The 21,167-nt window shown below is 38.1% G+C and overlaps 1 protein-coding gene across 6 annotated transcripts in view; it reads right to left on the bottom strand.

Moving 5' to 3' along the window:
- LOC144198700 (CXXC-type zinc finger protein 4) overlaps positions 1-21,167 on the bottom strand; it is a 70,522-nt gene that overhangs the window by 6,038 nt on the left and 43,317 nt on the right. For 5 of the 6 annotated variants that reach the window (XR_013326771.1, XM_077719849.1, XM_077719848.1 and 2 more), the window contains one exon: positions 20,454-20,593. Coding sequence is in view for 1 of the 6 variants with exons in the window: in XM_077719850.1 (XP_077575976.1) it covers positions 19,640-20,473 (834 nt within the window). In the remaining 5 variants the exon portion in view is untranslated. Of the gene's footprint in view, positions 1-19,639; positions 20,594-21,167 lie in introns of those variants that run through there. The other variant, XM_077719850.1, reaches the window with a different exon arrangement.

Raw genomic sequence — 21,167 nt, 5'->3', positions numbered from 1 at the left:
TTGCCTGATTTTCCCCCTTTTAAATCAATAATTGTTATTTTTTAACCCATTTTTCAGTTTTTTTAGTTCAAAAATCATTTTGTAAAATCTAAAAAATATATATAAAAAAAGCTAAAATAAAAATTGTTTTAGATCATTAAAAAACTGAATATTCAGGGCTTTTAATTCAATTATTTTAATCAATTTATGAAAAAATGGTTTTTTTATTCAGAGTAGATTAATTAAAAACTATTAATTTTTATATTTAATATTAAATATATATATAAATATACAGTTGTACCTCTACTTACAAAATTAACTACATAGTTCCAAAACCTTTTTCCTAACTTGAACATTTCGTAAGCAGAAGTGTACTTTATACGTAAATTCTCTAATTCATTCCACAGTCCTCACACAACTACCAACAAAACCCTTAAAATTTTATCAAAATGTCCCAATCTTGTATGAAACATGAGGAAACACATAAAAATAACAAAAAAAAAACATGATAAAGTAATGATTTATCAATGTCTTAAAATAAATAAAGCATATGAAAAAAACAACCCGAGTCTGACACCCTTATTTCAAGGCAAAAAATATCCGTTTCATTTTAGTAGCGTAAAATTGTAAAACGTGAAAGGAAAGGAGGAAACAGGTTAAGCTAGAAAGTACCTACCCCCACACCCCCCCAAAAAATAACAAGGAGGTCCACAAACCCCGCAGCCTTGGATTCACGGGGGGGGCGGGGGAGCCGTGGCCAGAGATAAACCACTCAAGACGATGAGGGCGATAATGGCAGACGCCGGCGCGCCTCAGAATTCAATCAGCGCCGGCACGTCAACGCGGATGAATGTAAAAGTGAAATATGCTCGCCGGCGCGCGCTAAAAGACGCCGCCAACGCCACCGCCAACGCCGCCACGAAGGGGCTTCTGGGACGAACAACAACAAGCGGGGAGGAGGAAAAAAAATGAAAATGTTGTGTCTATTTTTTCTTCTTCTTCCAAACCTGAGCAGCTCGACTTGAAACGCAGGCGGCGAATAAATTACCCTTTTGAACTTGGGGTGATTGCAAATGTGGCCTGCTTTTTCCCCCAACAGCGTGTCTGGCGGCGTAAAGGATACCCGCCTGATCCAAACGAAGAGATGCAATCATGGGGAAACTTTTAATTCTCCAAAAAATGGTATTGCCAATTGACAACTCTTGCATATTGACCGCCTCTGTGTATAAGTCGCACCCTTAAAAATCGTTGAATTTTACGATTTCTCTTGTATAAGCCGTCCCCTTAAAATCGTTGAATTTTAAGAATTCTCTTGTATAAGCCGTCCCCTTAAAATGGCCTTTAAATGGTTGAATTTTACGATTTCTTTTGTATAAGCCGCCCTCTTAAAGTTTCCTTAAAATCGTTGAATTTTACGATTTCTCTCGTGTAAGCCGCCACCCTTAATATTGCCTCAATACAATTTCTTTCGTATAAGCCGTCCCCTTGAAATCGTTGAATTGGCTTTTAGATTTTTGGGGGATTTTATAGTTATATTTTTACCATTGGAAATAAATGGGGATATTTTGGTCAGATTTAGGCAGAAATGTACATTTTGGGTAAAAACATGTCTGATTTTTTGTGTTAAAATGATGTGAATGGGATAAAACAAAATGAAGGATGAACTAACTTTTGAAAAAAGCAAAATGTTGGCTTTTTTTGTCCGAAAAGACAGCAAAACGATAACAATATTATCCATACAAAATGTACCGTAAATTTCGCTAAGTCTACAATTTACATATTTACTGTCTCCTCTCTAATTGATTTAGTTTTTTTTTCAGAATATAATTATCTTGAAAAACTGCTATTTTAATATAGGCCTATTTAACCCCTTGTCCATTTTACTATTGCTACTTTAACGTATGTTTTTGATCAAATTAATCGCTCTCTGCAAAAACTGTTGCGACTTATAGTCCGGAAAATACGCTACAAAAACTTTCAAAATGGCTTTCAAAAATGACGCCAATGTGACGCTCAAAAATGGCCAAAATGACGCCAATGTGACGCTCAAAAATGGCCAAAATGACGCTATAAAAAAGTTTCAAAATGGCCTTAGCTGACTTAAACCCTCCATAAATTCTCAAAAGCGGAGTCAACGCCACGGTGCCGTTTGGCCAAATCAGCGCGGCTGTTAAGGCCGTAGTCGGAAAGCGAGCGAAATCAAAAGAGCGGCAGCCATTTCCATCACGCTCAAGTAGGAAGGCGGCGGCGTGCCTGGGCTAAGAACGCAGCAAGCGGCGAGTGGGAGTTTCACTGGGCCTTAACTGATGGCTTATATATTGCCTGTCACTTTATTCGGCGGGAATATTGGGGCGTCGCCAAGCTCAAACCTGGAAGGGAGGGCAATCCATCACCTGTGCCGCAGGCAGGCAGGCGTACGTGGGGAAGAGGGGGCGGTGCGGAATCTCATCTCCGAGCTTGTAGCCAATATTCCCGCTACCCCCAATGCCATTTATAACGGGAAACGCTTGCCAAGGCCGCCATCACGAACAGGGACGGGATGGGACGCTCATATGGACCAGAGACATCGAGAAGGGAGGGGTTGGCGTTTTGGATAACGGAAAGTAGTAGTTATATAGTGTTGATTTTTGGGTGGTACAAGACGTTACTTTGAATTGGGAATTGAATAAATTAAAGACAATATATTAATTGGGAGTTTTTGATTTTTTTTTAAAGTATAGTTACTGTTTTAAGTTTTGGTTGACTATTGAAAATATGAATAAAAATATGCAGATTTATTTTAAATATGAATTTTAAAGTAATTAGTTAGTTTAAAATTATTTTTAAATTAGTTTTGTTAGTAATTTTTTACATGCAAATGTGTGGCTCAAGATATGAAAATGATTCAAGTTACAAAATCTTCCCCAAAAAGTGAATGAATTTCTTTATCTGTTATTTTATTTTGAAAATATTGTTGGAGATGCATTGATTCTCATTTTAGAACATTTCTACCCTGAACTGGGCTCTCATTCTATCTCATATTATGTCATAATAATGACAATTCAATTCAATTGGATGTCTCATAACAACCACTATCCAAGTTTCAAGATTCTCTCTTCCACCTCGTCTAAATGCTCCCCTTATTATCGATTACAATTTCCCTTATTAAGCAATTAAAAACTACAAATGCAAAGTAGCACATACTTTCTGACACACCCACACAGAGCACACAAGTCTAAAATGTACTACAAAATGGACGGCTTTTGGTCTGGTAATATATCTCCCACCATAACGGCCTTAGAGGGAACTATTTCAGCCCATTTTCACATACTTTACTTATTTTAAAACATTAATAAATCATTCCCTTATAATTTTTTTTTATTTTTATGTGTTTCCTCGCATTTCATACAAGATTGGGACACTTTGACCAAATTTAAAGGGTTTAGTTAGTAGTTGTGTGAGGACTGTGGAACAAATTAAGAGAATTTATATATAAAGTACACTTCTGCTTACGAACTTTTCAAGTTATGAAAAAAGTTTTGCAACCAATTAATTTTGCAAGTAGAAGTACAACTGTACATATCTATATATTTAATATTAAATAATTAAAAAATTTTAAAAATTAAGATTTAAAATAATAAACTATGTATAAAACACATTTTACAATCATACTGTTAACAGGCCCTAGTGGTCAAAATGTTTAGGACGCCTATCACCGTCAACGGCAGTTAATAACCGCAAACCATTTTGCTGTGGGGTCCAGCAAATCACGCTAAGTGTATTGCGGGTGTTTGTGAGTAATGAGGAATTTGGGAGTTTTTTGCTGACTCGGTACATGTGGGCGAGTGGAGAGAGAAAGGGGCGAGATGTACGATGGCGTGCTTAAGAGCCGTGAGACGGGGGTGGGGACGGGGGGTGGTCACGGGGGGAGATTAGGCTTGGGGAAAGGGGGGGTTAGCGTAGAAAAACCAAATCCATCTCCATCTCTGAAACATCCTAAAGCAGATTAGTACATTCAGTGGGAGGCGAGTAAAAAGAGAGAGAGAGAGAACGAGGGAGAGATGAATGGCGGAGAAAGCAATTAGCCTAGATGCAATTCCGCCAGCGTCCTCCGACTGTATTTTTTTGACCTTGGCCAAAATATCGCCCGAGTTGCAGATGGAGCATATGGCCACGAGTCGCCCGAAGGCCGAGTTCGACGTGACGCCGCTGGCGGCAAATGTAATTACGCCGACGTCAGCGGCGGTGGACACGGATTTGGGGAGGAGAGCGGAAGGGAAAATGACAATGTTGACAATCTGCATGGTTACCATTATTGGTTTATATTCGTTTTTCTACATTTTCAGTGCACGGGAGACTTATTCTCATCTATTTTGATGTCAGAAATGAGTATGTACCTTTAAGATTGTCATCTTGAGTTTTTAATCTTTTAGGATCGTGTAATATATTTTTTTAAAGTATCAAGCTGCTATAAATATCTTTAAAGTGCTTGTTTAAAAATATATTCAGTAATTATTAAAGAACTTACAACTTAATTTATGCTTAATGTTGGGTTCAATTGGATTGGCGTTGTAAGGGTTTGTTTTGAAAGTTTTTTTACGTAGTTTTCGTTGTTTTTAAAGTTTTTTTTACGTAGTTTTCGTTGTTTTTAAAGTTTTTTACGTAGTTTCGTTGTTTTGAACGTTTTTTACTTAGTTTTTCGTTGTTTTGAAAGTTTTTTTTACGTATTTTTCGTTGTTTTGAAAGTTTTTTACATAGTTTTCGTTGTTTTGACAGTTTTTTACGTAGTTTTCGTTGTTTTGAACGTTTTTTACTTAGTTTTTCATTGTTTTGAAAGTTTTTTTACGTAGTTTTCGTTGTTTTGAACGTTTTTTACGTAGTTTTCGTTGTTTCGACAGCTTTTACGTGGTTTTCAAGTGCCAACAGTGAAAAGGACAATTCTAGTGTACCATGGCCGCATTTTGAGCAAACTTTGGGCAAGTAAATATAATGCAATAACAACAAAAAAAATCATATAAAAGTACAATAATCACTATGTCCTAAGGCTTTTTTAATGCAGAGTCCTTTGTTAGTGTACGTAAAGTAACTCAATCTCTCTCAGACCCCCCCAGTCAAAAAGGATCGGACGCCCCGCACAGTCAACGGCAGCCAATCCGTTAAGCTAACGCCTCAAACGGGGTTAACGGCTTTTCTAATCGCGACGTGCCGGATTAAGTGGTCTAAATCTCAACGGGAATCCTGGGCTAACTGCAGTCGCCCCGGTCAGAACATCAATTCAGATCGCTTAAAAAAAAAAAAAGGTGCAAAGACGCTTTTGGACGTGCGTTGGATGTTTTGATACCTGAGGGACAGGCGGCGGAAATCCCCAATTTCCTAGCCGAGCGACGGCGGGTCTTTGAACCGCCAGCCAGCGCCGCTCGCGTGGGCGTAACCGAGCTGGCGGCGAGGCAAGGCGCCGCAACTTCTGTGAAATGCCAAATTGAAATGCAAAGCAGGAGCGAGGCCGCCTTGTTGGGAGCAGATTTCTCAGCATCTGTGTGGGAGCCGCCAATTCGCAGGGTCTTTAAACGCGCCACGCCGGCCGCATATTTACTGTAAATCAACATAATATTTAGGTTAGGCTTAGCCACGACAAACAGCCCAAGTGGAGGCTTTATCGGAGCCCGATTGGGATTGGTAATGCAAAACAACTTTTTTGCTCATTAAAATTCACAAGTTGGAAGGTTTTGTGCGGAGAGAAAGGGGGAGGAAATCCAAAATGGAGGCTAAAAAGAGGAAAAGGGAGGAAAGGGATGTGTGGTTGGTGTTTGTTGCTATGCAAATTTTGAATGGGTGCTTCTGATTGGGTGGAATTATATGGTGGATGGCTTTTTTTAAAGGAGAAAATGTTCAGATTTGAGGTTTTTAAGGAATTGAAATGGAAGTAATTGTAAACAATGACTGCAGTTGTACAAATAGATTTAAAGAGGATTTTATGGAATGTTTTTATATTGAATAGTTTTGATAAAAATGAGGAATTTTGCCCTGGAATGCCGAATTTGAAGTACAGTAATCCCTCGATTATCGTGGTTAATGTATACTAGACATGGCCGCGATAAACGTATAAATTGAGAGTTATGGCTTAACCAATTACTTCAGACCAATAGAAAAGCGAGTCTGGACTGTTTGCAAAAGTCACCTGTGAGTTTGAATCCCTCAATACATGTGAATATTCGGATATACGCAATTTACCTTATTTTCACGACTATAAGGCGCACTTAAAAAGTCTTAAATTTTCTCCAAAATAGATAGTGCGCCTAAAAAATCCAGTGCGCCTTATATATGGAAAAAAACAGAAAACCAAAAACAAAAAAACACCACTGTCGGATATTAAAAAAAACACAAACGCCTGAACTGAAACAATACCGTTAAATATGCAGATGCCATCTTAGTTTACAACATCTTCCATCATATAGCTCCTCCCCCACTGCTAGATTTTATACAAAAAAATCCAAAACATCAACAATGGCTGGCTCTAGAGGTGACTGCGTAGTGAGTGCTTCATACTTGGAAGTCAATAGCAATTACAGTATTTTCACCACTATAAGGCGCACATAAAAGTCTTAAATTTTCTCCAAAATAGACAGTGCGCCTTATCATACAGTGCGCCTTATATATGGAAAAAAATTCATTCATTGAGGGTGTGCCTTATAATGTGGTGCGCCTTATAGTCGTGAAAATACGGTACTCTGCTTTTTAGACGGCAGCAGTTAACACAGGTGCAAAATAAGAACCCATTTTTCCCATGCTAATTCCACCTCATTAAATTGAGAGTTTGGGGGGCATTCCCAGCTGGACTGAAATCTGACACCGCTTAAGCAAACGAGCGACAAAAATCGTCAAGGTCTGCAGCATTTGTCAATGGTGGGAGACGGAAATATGGGAAAAAAGAGGAAATAAGAAGGAAATAAGGGGAAATAAGGGGAAATCTCCACCTGATGATCAACCCACGGTTAAATCCGTTAAATGGCCCCGGGGCTAAAGCCCCCCTACTTCACACTTTGTCGACGTTCTCTAACCTGGGGCTTTCTGTCGGGGAGTGTGGGGGTGGGGGATAGGGTAAAATAAAATAAATAAATAAATAAGAAAAACCTTGAAATATCTTTCTGGGCATGGTGTCAGATGCTGGCCATGAAATATTCATCATGTGCGAGCAGAGCCACAATAGAGGAGGTGGCGGCGTGCAAGGATTTGACTTGCAGAAATGGAGACGTGGGGGGAACAAAAAAAAAAAAGTCAACGTTGGACGATAGATATCGCCGTCTCCGGCTGTCACTCATACGTTTCACTCTTGGGTGATGAACGACACCCCTCGCGGTCGTTGTCCTTTGAACCGACAAATGGCGGTGGCGGCAGAAAGCGACGCCATGAGGCTTATTTTCGAATAATGGAATGTGGAATTGGCATTAAATTTTTAGCAGGTGATTTTGTGGAATTGTTTTTGCAAGGATATTTGGAGAAGTGTTTTAAAATTGTTAAGATGATGGAAATCTGATTTGGATTGGTAATGCAATTGCGTGTTTGCGCTTTTAAATTGAGGCAAATTTTAAGTCATTAAATGTGATTAAGTGGCTAAAAAATGACTTTAATACACCTTTTTTTGGTACTCGGATGTTTGGTCGCCCGGACGTTTGGTCGCCCAGACGTTTGGTCGCCCGGAGGTTTGGTCGCCCAGACGTTTGGTCGCCCAGACGTTTGGTCGCCCAGACGTTTGGTCGCCCAGACGTTTGGTCGCCCAGACGTTTGGTCGCCCAGACGTTTGGTCGCCCAGACATTTGGTCGCCCAGACGTTTGGTCGCCCGGACGTTTCTAAAATATTCCAAATGCAAAGTTGAGGCGGAATTTCATCAATTTACGTTTTAGCGAACTGTTTTGCACAAAGGCTACTGTCAGTTAGCCACATTAGCGTGTTAGCATTTGGTCGAAGACATTTGTGGTTATAAAGGCATTTATATGTATTATTATTTTGCAATAGGTTCAAGAGAAACAACTTTTCAATGATTGTTTTAAAGAACTACTACGGAATATTAACTGATTTTTTTTCACAATAAAATAGGATGGATTGAAAAGTTATGGGTACATATTTTTTATGAGAAACTAGATTGGCAAAAGTTTAAAAAGGGTTTAAATCTAACAAAAAAATGATGTAACCCGAAAACTGAAGTTTCTGAGGTTAGAATTTATTCATAAATACCTATTTATTTACTATATAAGTGACAACCTGAGCTATTGCTATTTACAGAAGTGCTTTAATACTTTCATAGGAAATAATGGAATTATAAATCAAAATATTTATCATAGCATTTGAGTGGTCTCCATTTTGTCCGACTACTCATCTCTCCCCCAATTAGCATTAACACCACCACCGGCGACCAATCGATCGTGTTTCCAAGCCATTGACAAACATCACCATTGACAAACATCACCATTTTAACAAGAATGTCCATTTTCCCCCCTTCCAAATTCACTCTACCAATCTAATTTCCCTCACATCTCCCCGAGCGTAAGACGAAAACATTGCGTGAACGTGCCGGCGTTCAAATCAAGCCAATGGGGCCGCGAGGAGTATTAAAACACTTTGTTCCCGGAGCCGTTGCGGCGCGTTCACCCGAGGCTTTTTTTTCTTTTCTCCGGCGCCCCTCGGTAATGACGAGATACCTTTTAACTTCTCCGCTGGAGTCGGCATCAATAATTTAGCGCCGTCTGTTTAAAATTTCAAAGCGGCACACATTAACGTCCCTGCCGCACCTGCTCTTTTCACGCTCGTCCGTCCGTCCTCTTGCCTAACTCCACCCACCCCCCGGACCCCCCCCCCCCCCCCCCCCATCTCCCCTCATAAAGACAATGACAATGAGTTCTATGTCACCACTGAAGCAGGGATGTTAAATCACACAAGGGCAAAAAGGGAGGCCACGTAATGCCAGAACGTCATCCGGACGCCTACTATTACGCTTTGTCCTAAACAGGTGGGTGGGGGGCTAAAATGGGGGCTTGCACAGGGACGAACAACGATAGAAGCTGATGGGACATTTGTCAGGAAGGGAGGGGCTAATTAAGAGCAATGTGCAGTGGTTTTAAATGCCACCATTCATTGACTGTTTCAAAATGAAGGCATTTTGGGGTTTTTTGGGGGGCTAGTTAGTTAGTGTGAATGGTTGAGCTTTTTTGGGTAATTTGAGGGGAGTGTATAGTACTTTTTGTTGGGAAGTGGTAGTGCGTTTTTGTATTGTGAGGAGATTTTTGTGCATTTTTGGGGGGATGTTTTGAAGGGAAGGTAAAGGAAATAATAGGTTGGATAGGTTGGATTTGAAGGTCAAGGTGGAGGCGGGGCTAATTGAAACAAAACGGGAGAAGAGAGGTAATTTTGAACAAAATTTGAATTAAGTTTAGTGCAGGGTATTTTCATGACTATAAGGCGCACCACATTTTGAGGCGCACTGTTAATGAATTATAGATTTTATTTTTCTTTCCATATATAAAGCTCACTGGATTATAAGGCGCCCTGTCTATTTTGGAGAAAATTTAAAAAAGGCAATCTGCCAAATTATTTAAAAATATATAATTGATGATTTGTTTTTAATGGGTTTTTAATGAATTTGATTGTGTTTTAAGAGAGAATAAAATTAAGAGGAACATAAAACAAGGCAAAAAGCCATAGTGTATACAAAATAAGAGTCAAATTCAATTTGACTGGGAGCCGCATGAGGCTTGAGAGCCACCTCTGACCTAAATAAAGATATATTTACTTATTTTTTTGTTGATATATTGAAAATATTTTCCATTTTTAAAAAAAAAGAGGATAAGTAAACATCCTGGTTTTGGTAGTCCTCAATGAATAAAAATATTCATTTTAAATTACTTTTTTCTCCAAAAAATATATAATTTTCATTCAAAACACAAGTAAAAATCATCCCATTTTTCATCTTTAAGCTTCTTATAACCAAACTACATTCAGTACTTCACTACAACAACAAAAATCTGCATAAAAATATTCATTTTAAATTACTTTTTTCCCCAAAAAATATATAATTTTCATTCAAAACACAAGTAAAAATCATCCAATTTTTCATCTTTAAGCTTCTTATTACCAAACTACATTCAGTACTTCACTACAACAACAAACATCTGCATAAAATATTCATTTTAAATTACTTTTTTCCCCAAAAAATATATAATTTTCATTCAAAACACAAGTAAAAATCATCCCATTTTTCATCTTTAAGCTTCTTATTACCAAACTACATTCAGTACTTCACTACAAGAACAAAAATCTGGATTTTACTCCCTAAAAAAACCTTCCAGTCAGTTACACAACATTCCTAGTCGGCCATTTTTAACATCCAACGCACATTCACGACTCAAAAACTCTCATCAAACTCCACATAACGCATCTTTTCATTCCAACACACACAAAATCACCAACTCCCGTCAAAAAAAAACAACCATCCATCCCTAATTTTACGTCAGACGTGGAAATCCTATTGTCTTAACGTAGGCTTAAGGTGGGCCTTTAGGTGGAAAAAATACTCGCCGCCACGTCGCCCGACTTCATCCCGCTCAGCCCAAATTAATCTGCGCTCTTAAAGCTGGAATAAACCCGCTAAGTACGGAAATCTTAAGGCGGTCTTCTCTCCCTCAGGCTTTTTTTTCTCCCCCCTGAGCATTAAAACCCCCCTCCCTCCCTCACTCACCCTGCCCAGCAAGATTGGCCGGGAGCACTTGGCGTTATCGGCCAGGGGGGCGGCGCCGTCGAGGGGGGTGGGGGAGGATGGAGGTCTCTACAGATTGGTCTTTATCTATTCCAAGCACACCTACAACAAATTAGAGGCGGCCTGACGCCATTGCCGTCGCCTGGTGCTCTCATTAAGAGGTTGAATTTCCACTATTTTGCTCGCCATTCCTGTATTTTCTATCACTATTTTTTTATTAAATAAATGGATTAAAAGAACTGGATTAAAAGCCCTGAATATTCAGTTTTTTATAGATTTAAAAAAAGTGTTTATTTGAGATTTTTTTAAATATATTTTTAGATTTTACAAAATGATTTTTGAACTAAAAAGACGGACAAAAAATTGGATTAAAAAATTGTAATGATTGATTTTAAAAAGGAAAGTCAGGAAATGTAATGAACATCTATAACCAATTGAATTTGATCCTTAATCAATGTTTATTTTAGTTTTTTTATGTATTTTTTAGACTTTACAAAATGATTTTTGAACTAAAAACTGAAAAAAATGATTAAAAAATGATAATTATTGATTGAATTTGATCCTTAATGTTTATGTTAGCTTTTTTTAAATATATTTTTAGATTTTTCAAAATGATTTTTTAACTAAAAACTGAAAAAAAATGATTAAAAAATGCCAATTATCAATTGAATTTGACCCTAATGTTTATTTTACCTTTTTTAACTATATTTTTAAACTTTACAAAATGATTTTTGACCTAAAAACAGAAGAAACGTTTAAAATACGCCAATTATTGATTGAATTTGGTCCTTAATGTTCATTTTACCTTTTTAAATATATTTTTAGATTTTACAAAATGTTGTATTATAGAAAAAAATGATAAAAAGGAGCTCCCGTGTATAGACGTGGCGCTCGTTTCCCGTCGTCATATCAACATGACACAAAGAAAACCCGCTGGGATGTGAGGCATTGGGGGTTGGGTGGCTTTTTTGGATGCTGTGCCATTTTCCTCACGCTGCCGGCCTTTGACATTTTGCTCATTTGAAGAAAAAAACAGGGGAAAAAAACGCCAGATTCTCTACAATTTGTGCTTTTTTTGTCCTCCACGACATCCATGTTGGGTTACCAAAATGCTAGACTTGTTGTTTTGACCTTTATTCTAAGCTAGTTCCCTACGAAATACCCCAAAAAAAACAATAAATGAATAACGTTTATCCATCTAAACGGCCTATGGAATCCATTTCTATCCCGGAAAATGAATGAGGAAATGAATAAGAGGCTATGTTTTTTTTCCGTTTTTGCTGGAGCGCATCCAGGTCTGGCGGCGTCACTCAGCAGCCCAAAAAACCTTGAAAAACAAATCAATTATGCATGCGACGCGTAACCTTCAAAGTGCGACTGAAGGTTGAAATGAAATGGTCGCTAGCGTTGGTGTGAGGAGGAGGAGGACCGTTATGATTTGACGCCGGATGTAATCAGGAGAACGGAACCCGAGAACGAGGAAAGACGTTGCTTACAAATGGATTCTAATTTCGGGGTCGCCTAATTCGTTCGAAAGACGTCAGTGACGGTAATGTACGATGACGTTGAAATGGGAGGGATGGCGGGATGTTGGGTTGGAGGGGATGTCAATTGCGGTCAACGCAAGACAAAAAAATGGTTAAACTGGTTTCAGATTTTTTGTTCGGGGTCTGAAAGTCCATTTCGTCAAGGATTTCCTCCAAAAAAGAGCCAATTAAGATAAATCACAAGCTAAGCAATTGGTAAAAACACCAACAAAATTATAGTACATATATGTATGTATATATATACATACATACACATAATATGCACATACATATACATAGACATATATACATATATATATATATATATATATATACATACATATACATATATATACATATACATACATACAAATATACATATATATATATATATATATATATATATATATATATATATATATATATATATATATACATATACATATACATATACAAATATACATATATATATACATATACAAATATACATATATACACATGTATATATACTTACATATACATACATATGTATACATATATACATACATATACGTATGTATACATATACATATTTACATAGATATACATATGTATATATACATATATTCATATACATGCATATACATATGTATACATATACATACACATATACATACATACACATGTATATATATATATATATATATATATATATATATATATATATATATATATATATATATATATATATATATATATATATATATATATATATATATATATATATATATATATATATATATATATATATATATATATATATATATATATATATATATATATATACATATACATACAGATATACATACATACATATACCATATAGATTTATATACATATACATATGTATATATACATACGTATACATATACATAAAAATATAGATACATACATAGATACATACATACATATACTCTATACATTGGTAAACAACATTTGAGGGCAATTGAAATTCATTATTTAAATCTTCTCTAATAGAAACAAGTTTAAGAAATTTTGGTATTGGTTGACGCCGCGAGCCGCTCAATCGATTTGGACGAGGACGTTTGGCAACCATCATTTTCTGCCATCCAACGGCACTGAAATCCTCCAAAAAACGTTCCCCGCCGCTCCTTCCCATTTCCAGATGAATTGAATCTGGATGTCAATCTTCTTCCCTCCCGAAATGACTTCCTATCAGCTGTGGGCCGTTTCCTGTTTGGCGAAGCGAAGCCGGCGTCGAGACCGCCGCCGCCACGTCGACTCAATCTACCGGCCAACCTCATTAACATTCACGCCACGCCTCACAACGGCGGGACGAGTTAAACCCGGGCGAACGCCGGCACGCGTACGTACGGTCGCGCATACCGAGATAAGCAAAGACCTTTGAGCCTAAGCGAAGGTATAGCGAGCCGCAAAAAAAAAAAAAAACCCGCTAGGTTAGATGAGATTCCTCCGCCCTGGCTAATCCGTCCCGCCAGCGCCGAGCCGGGAAAAAAAAACCAGGACGTGGCAACGTGGTGACACGGGGCAACTCTCGAGGGCCGTGCATTAGCGCGCTAAATTAAAGGGGGTATTAGATGAAATTGGCTCTCCGATTTCAGGGGGGTGAGTAAAATTCTGATTTGCATTTTTTTTTTCTTCTCAAACCGCTATAATTAGTTCAGGGTGAGTCCCATGAGTGGGAAATGCTGACAGCCAAATCCAACGGGTTGCCAGTCGCTTATCATTTAAAGACTGGCAACAAAGTGAGCAAGGATGGGGTGTCTTTGGGTAACTTAGCCGTTTGTCATTATTATTCCGGTGGGACTCTATTGGTGGACCCCCAATAGAAGATTGTCTGGTGGTTCAAGTGGGCCGGAGCATTTTAAATATAATATTTAGATTATTTTTTTTTAGTAAATGGATTAAAAGAACTGGATTAAAAGCCCTGAATATTCAGTTTTTTATAGATTTAAAACAATGTTAATTTTAGCTTTTTTAAATATATTTTTTGGATTTTACAAAATTATTTTTGAACTAAAAACACAGAAAAAAATGATTAAAAAATGACAATTATTGATTTAAAAGGGGGGAAAATCAGGAAATTTAATATACATCTATACTCTACATTTTAATTTGATCCTAAAACAGAAAGTCAGCACTCATGATTTACTTATTCGGGCCACACAAAATGATGCGGCGGACCAGATTTGGCCCCCGGGCCACCACTTTGACACTGGTCTAAGGAATCACTTTTTTTTAAAGAAACATTACTCGCATATAAGTCCAGATTTAACACATTTAAACTATCATTTAATAGTTTATGTAGGACTTCACTGGTTGGACACGTAGTGATTTAATAACCCCAAAAAAGTGCAAAACATAGTTTTAATCCAATTCTGCTATTGGTCACAAAATCAGAATCAGTTGTATCTATATGGGTTTATTTTAATCATTTTTAAAGTTTTTTATCTTGATTAAAATCGACCAAGTGTCAACTGACATATTGCCAACAAATAGTTGTTACCAAAGACAAAAAAAAAACTAAAATAACCAAGCTATAACTGTCAATAAACCATAAACCCACTAATAAAAAAAAACATGATGGTTTTAATATTTTCAGGTTGTAAATGATGCGTTTTTCAATCACTATTTCTGCTTGTAAAGTCAAGCGGTGTAAATTTAACATATTTAGCATTCAGTCGGCGCCTGAGATTTGACGTTTCAGTGTCGGGCATTCTCTCGCCATGTTATGTTGATTTTGACTCGTTTTTGAACTTGTATGGTTAAAATCCCCCTGGAATCATGTAACTTTCTACTATCTAATATCTAAGTACTATTGACAATATACTTTGAATTTTAGATTGTACCTCATCTGGTCTCAACTATTGTCTTTATACTGAGTCATACGCCTTGAATCCTTACCTTCGAACGACCCATAGGTTTCATCTATGCAGAGGTTAACTCAATGTTATTTTGCACAATTCCATTTTTTTTAAATTTGAGGTTTGCACATTTAACTTTAAACACACTTTTGACTATAATTTGATAAAATAGTGACTTAGAAACCAATTTTTTGACCAAATTCTCCATTTTTTTTTATTTCTGCTCCACCCATAGCCAAACGGGTGCGTTTTGAAAACGTCACAGCCCAAGACGAAAGTCTTACATCATATTTGCGACCTGTCTACATTCGGAAACAGCTCGTACGTCCCCCCGGGGGCTTTGGAAGCCGCTTCTGAACCAGGAGCCTTTTTTTCTAGCTGGTTTTGACAACCTAAGATTCAGCTCTACATTCAAAGCTATTCCGTTTTCGACCGATTGTCCACGTTTTGAATAAACAAACTACTTCTGATTGTAGTTAACTTATCGTAGAAAACCAAAGACCTTAATGTCAGTTGCGTTTTTAGAGCTATTGTTTGGGAACGCCATACATCTCTGGTGTCAAAGTGGTGGTCCGGGGGCCAGATCTGGCCCGCTACATCATTTTGTGTGGCCCAAAAAAGTAAATCATGAGTGCTGACTTTCTGTTTTAGGATCAAATTCAAATGAAGAGTATAGATATATATTATATTTCCTGATTTCCCCCTTTTAAAACAATAATTGTCATTTTTTAATAATTTTTTTCTGTGTTTTTAGTTCAAAAATCCTTTTGAAAGATCTAAGAATGTATTAAAAAAGTGAAAAGAATGTTTTAGGATAGAATCCAATTGGTTATACATGTACATTTCATTTCCTAATTTCCCCCTTTTTTAAATCAATAATTGCTATTTTTTAATCCATCTTTTCTTGTGTTTTTAGTTCAAAAATCATTTTGTCAAATCTACAAATAAATATACAAATATTTTCCATTTTCCACATGATTAAAAGACATTTCCCATTACTAAGCTCAAATAAACATTGTTTTAGATCTATAAAAAACTGAATATTCAGGGCTTTTTAATCCAGTTCTTATAATCCATAAAAAATAAAAAATCGAAATATTATATCTAAAATGGTCCGGCCCACATGAAATGGAATTGACACCCCTGCCATACATGATCAATTTATGTTTCCTCAAAATTTCTGATCTAGTCAGGATCCCTACCCATATTTCCACCAAAAATTAGCCAGTCAACACAACCCAATCAATCCGCAAAAAAAAATCTATGAACCAACATTTAACCCCAGGAAGTATTTCATGACTTCTTTACACCCTGCTTGCCATTTTCCTGAACTAAAGGTGTACACTAGTAATTACCGGTATCGAACCCGGTAATCAGAATTAGCGCAACTCACAAGGGGGGAAGAAGAAGGGTTTTTTTTGTGCTAAAAAAAGCAAGTGTGGATTTGTTTGGGTGAGTGCATGCATGCGTTAAAGACAGAGTGACACCAACTTCCCGGACAGCTGTTGGAAAAAACTGTTTGTAAACAAAAAAATGCGCAAAGGGACGTTAAAAAGACTTCCGATTGCCACCTATGTGATGTACAATTTTCAGCAAAAACCCACCAGGGTGCCTCATTTTATGAGGACAAATAAACCCTTGGTGTTGCCATTCAATGGCATTTTTAACCATGTGATGAATGTAAACATCACAGCCAAAAAACTTAAAAAAACAAACTTTCCGCCAAAAGAAGTCATCCATTTTTAGTGCTACTTTATGATTAAAGATTTTAGAACCTCTTCCAAACTTGAAATGTACCAAAAACCAAAAGTATTAATGTTGAATTTTGCGGGAGAAAATATCAGCATTTAGTAGTACCACAACATCAATTGAGTTTTTTTTGTGGGAAAACTATGTTTCATTTACAAGGCATACCAGCAGGGGTGTAGTTAGGGGGGGATACAGCAGGGGGGCATGCCCCCCCAAACCACCACCATCGCAGTTTTCCACCCATGAAAGAAATACTTCTATTTTTTTACCATAGGACATTAAAATTGTGTACTTTGTTATGTGTTGTCAACCACAGTATTGAGAGTATATGGTATGAATATTAAGAAAACAACTTTCAATGCCATGCTAACCAATAGCAAAGCTGCAATAGACACGAACACCACAACAATTGCATATTAGGCGCCTCCACGTATAAGTCGCACCCTTAAAATTGCGTTAAAATACTTGAATTTTGCAATTTCTCTCGTATAAGCCGCCCCCTGATTCTAGTTTTTCTGGTTTGGGCTGGTTTGTCATCCCTAGGTAAGATTTGTAAGCGTATAAGCCGCGGCATCATTTTTTTGGAGTGACAATACAAGAAAAGATGGTAAATAAATATAGGTATCGGTAATATGGGAAGATAGGGTATATAAATATAGGTATCGGGTATATGAGAAAATACGGTAAATAAATATAGGTATTGGGTATATGAGAAAATAGGGTAAATATATATTGGTATTGTTTATGGTTTTTGTGTATGTAAACAAAGGTAAGGAAACTTTTTCGTACAAAAAAATGACCGCAATTCCATTCTATTCTATCAGAAAAGATTAGCAAATGGATCTAGCGTTAAAACAACTTTAAATTTCAAGGAACCTTTTTGAAAGAGAGAACCATAAACAATTCCTATTTTTAAATGATATTCCTTCCTAGCCATCCTCACAATTGAAGTCAAAATACATGAAAGTCATTTTATCCCTTTTAAAGTACAAAAAGTCTCTAAATTCCTTTTGAAAACATTATAACGCTGTTGCTAATCAATGAATATCAACGAGTATCAATGAAATTAATGACACAATCCCAACATAACGTTCCTATTGGTGCATTCAGGACTCTACTCTCTCACCACTAGTTTCCATATTTAAGCTAAGAGCCATATGCACCCATCCTTAGAGCCACACATGGCTCCCGAGCCATAGATTCCCTACCCCTTGGCATAAAAGAGCATGAAGGTGTTTTGAGAAATGCCATCAGCAGTCCCACCGTGGCTTTTCAGCATCTCTCAAGCGGTCATAGGCCGAGGCTTTTGCGGGATATCGATTCCCTCCGTCCGGAGACGGTTTCCATAATTGGTTCAAATGACCGGGGGGGTGGAGGGGGGTGGAGGGGGGTGGTTTTGAGGGGATGTCTCTCTGCTGAAAAGCATTTCCCAGCCCCGTTTGGAGTCCAGCCAAGAGCTAGCTTGTTGGGATATGTTCCAGCCCCTAGTCTGACTGGCAGCAATTAGGGGTGTCTGAGCCAAGCTCAGCTTGCGCTTCACACAAACACCCCTAATTACTGCCAATTAGGCTAGGCGGGTAGGCAGATTTGAGAAACCGTAGGGATGCTCAGGCGTAAGGGGTGGGCATGGAAACAATTTTCAAGGGCTCACAAGGCGGACATAGGAAAAGGTTAACGTTCCCGAGTGGAGGGAGAATCATACCTGTCAACTTGTAGGTTTTATATGTATTTTAGAAGTTTTTTTTATCATTTAAAATCATGTAAACTGACTTTTGTACGGAGAAAATTTTTGTTTAAAAAAAAAAATCGGCAATATACAGTGTTCCCTCGCTACTTTGCGGTTCAGCTACCGCGGACTCGGAGTTTAGCGGATTTTTTGGGAAAAAAATAATACAAATATTACCGTATTTTCACGACTATAAGGCGCACCGCGTTATAAGGCGCACCCTCAATGAATGACATTTTTTCCATATATAAGGCGCACTGTATTATAAGGTGCACTGTATTATAAGGCACACTGCATTATAAGGCGCACTGTCTATTTTGGAGAAAATTTAAGCGTTTTAAGTGCGCCTTATAGTGGTGAAAATACAGTAATTGCTATTGACTTCCAGGTATGAAGCACTCACTCACTACACAGTCACCTCTAGAGCCAGCCATTGTTGATGTTTTGGATTTTTTTTGTATAAAATCTTGCAGCAGTTTTTTTAATATCCGACAGCGGTGGTTTTTGGTTTTTGGTTTTCTGTTTTTTTCCATATATAAGGCGCACTGGATTATAAGTCGCACTGTCTATTTTGGAGAAAATTTAAGACTTTTAAGTGCGCCTTATAGTCGTGAAAATACGGTACATTGAAACAACATATTTTACAGTTTTTTTTTTGTTATAACATGAATTTCACTCTCTCTAACCATATTCTATATGGTGCACTGTATACAGGGGGTAAAAAAATAAATAAAAAAAATTAAGAAAAACTTTTTTTTGTATTAAATTCAAATTAAGCATTTTTTGAAGGGGAATCCCTACTTCACGGAAATTCACTTATCGCGGGTGGTCCCGGTCCCCATTAACCGCGATAACCGAGGGAACACTGTAGTAAGAAACAAGTTACCGCGAGTAAAACATGCATCGTACGGTGTTTGTACGTTTTTTTGCGTTGTTTTTTTGCGTTGTTTTTTTGTACGGTGAATCATAATCATTTATACAGGCATTTATCAGCCAGAGGTTGCCAGGTATTTATAAATAGCCAGAGAAAACAAAGCTGGTTCTTACCTCCAACGACGAACCAGGTTTCTTCTTCAGTTCCTCGCATTTCCTGAACTTGCAGATCTGGTGTCCCGTTTTGCGGTTCCGACAACTGCTACAGACTCCGCAGTTGATTAGCCGCCTGCAGGGAGCGCAGACCCCGCACCTTTTCCTCTTCTTCTTTGCCGGATTCCCGTTGGACGCCGAAGAAGAATTATTCTGTGGGCAGTCTGCCAGATTGGCAATTTGAAACGCACTGTCTGTAACGGCTGCCGAGGCTGCGGGGGAGTGAAGGGCTGTCATGACGATGACCCCCGGAGGTAATGAGATGCCCCCTAAAGCCGGAATAGCTGAAAAAGTTCCAACGCGTTCGGGGAGATTCATTATCTCTGCTTCGGTAGCACCGCATTTCAGCTTGTTCATGCATTCTCCCGCTAAAGGTCTACAGTGTTCGGGGGATAAGGTAGAGAGGAAATTATTATTTGCCATTTGCAGTGTCTCTGGCGGTACCCCCCCGGGCTTACCGGGCCTCTGGGAGTCGTTTCGATGCATGCCGCCGGTCCTATTAGGGTTGATGGCGGCTGATTTCCGACCCCAGAGCATGGCGTTATCGCAGTTCCACGGAGACATCCCGATTCTGGCGCTGGGGAAGATGGGCGTCGTGATGCGGGCGATTTTGGCGCTTTGTGGGAAGGCCCCGTTGCTCTTGTAAAAGTTGGCAAAAGATCGGTACCTTTCCATTTCGGCGTTATAATCCAAAAGTTGGCTTAATCCACCGTCCTGAAGGTTATCCTTTTGTAAGAGTGAAACGTCCGCGTTTTGGGCGTTTTCGATGCATAACGCGCTACTGAGGTTAGCCATGGTGGGGGATGAGGGTGAGTGTTTTTGGGGTGGGGGGACGAAAACCAAAGCGGGGCCTTTTGTGGAACTCCGGCTCTTTTATCGACAGTGTCGTAGCATCCTGAGCTATCTTGTCCGATGCTAAAACAGAAACAGGGAAGAAAGAAACAAAAGTCAGTTATTAACTCTTTCCAATACATTTCGCTTAGCTAACTAGCATTAGCCAACTAGTTTTGATAATACAGGATGAATAAAGTTATCCAATCCAATCCTTGCCATTACTGTACTTCGATCCCAATTGAAAGGGTTACACTGCATTTCCCTAGACTAGTACCGTATTTTCACGACTATAAGGCGCACCGCATTATAAGGCGCACCCTCAATGAATGAATTTTTTTCCATATATAAGGCGCACTGTCTATTTTGGAGAAATTTTAAGACTTTTAAGTGCGCCTTATAGTCGTGAAAATAAGGTAATTGCTGTTGACTTCCAGGTATGAAGCACTCACTCACTACACAGTCACCTCTGGAGCCAGCCATTGTTGATGTTTTGGAGTTTTTTGCATAAAATCTTGCAGTGGGGGAGGAGCTATATGATGGAAGATGTTGTAAACTAAGATGGCATCTGCATATTTAACAGTATTGTTTCAGTTCAGGCGTTTTTGTTTTTTTAATATCCGACAGTGATGGTTTTTCATTGTGTTTTTTCCATATA

Source organism: Stigmatopora nigra, chromosome 6, assembly GCF_051989575.1.
Source record: "Stigmatopora nigra isolate UIUO_SnigA chromosome 6, RoL_Snig_1.1, whole genome shotgun sequence".
NCBI lineage: Eukaryota > Metazoa > Chordata > Actinopteri > Syngnathiformes > Syngnathidae > Stigmatopora > Stigmatopora nigra.
The sequence above is the reverse complement of the archived record's forward strand: the minus strand, read 5'-3'. Positions and strand labels throughout refer to the sequence as shown.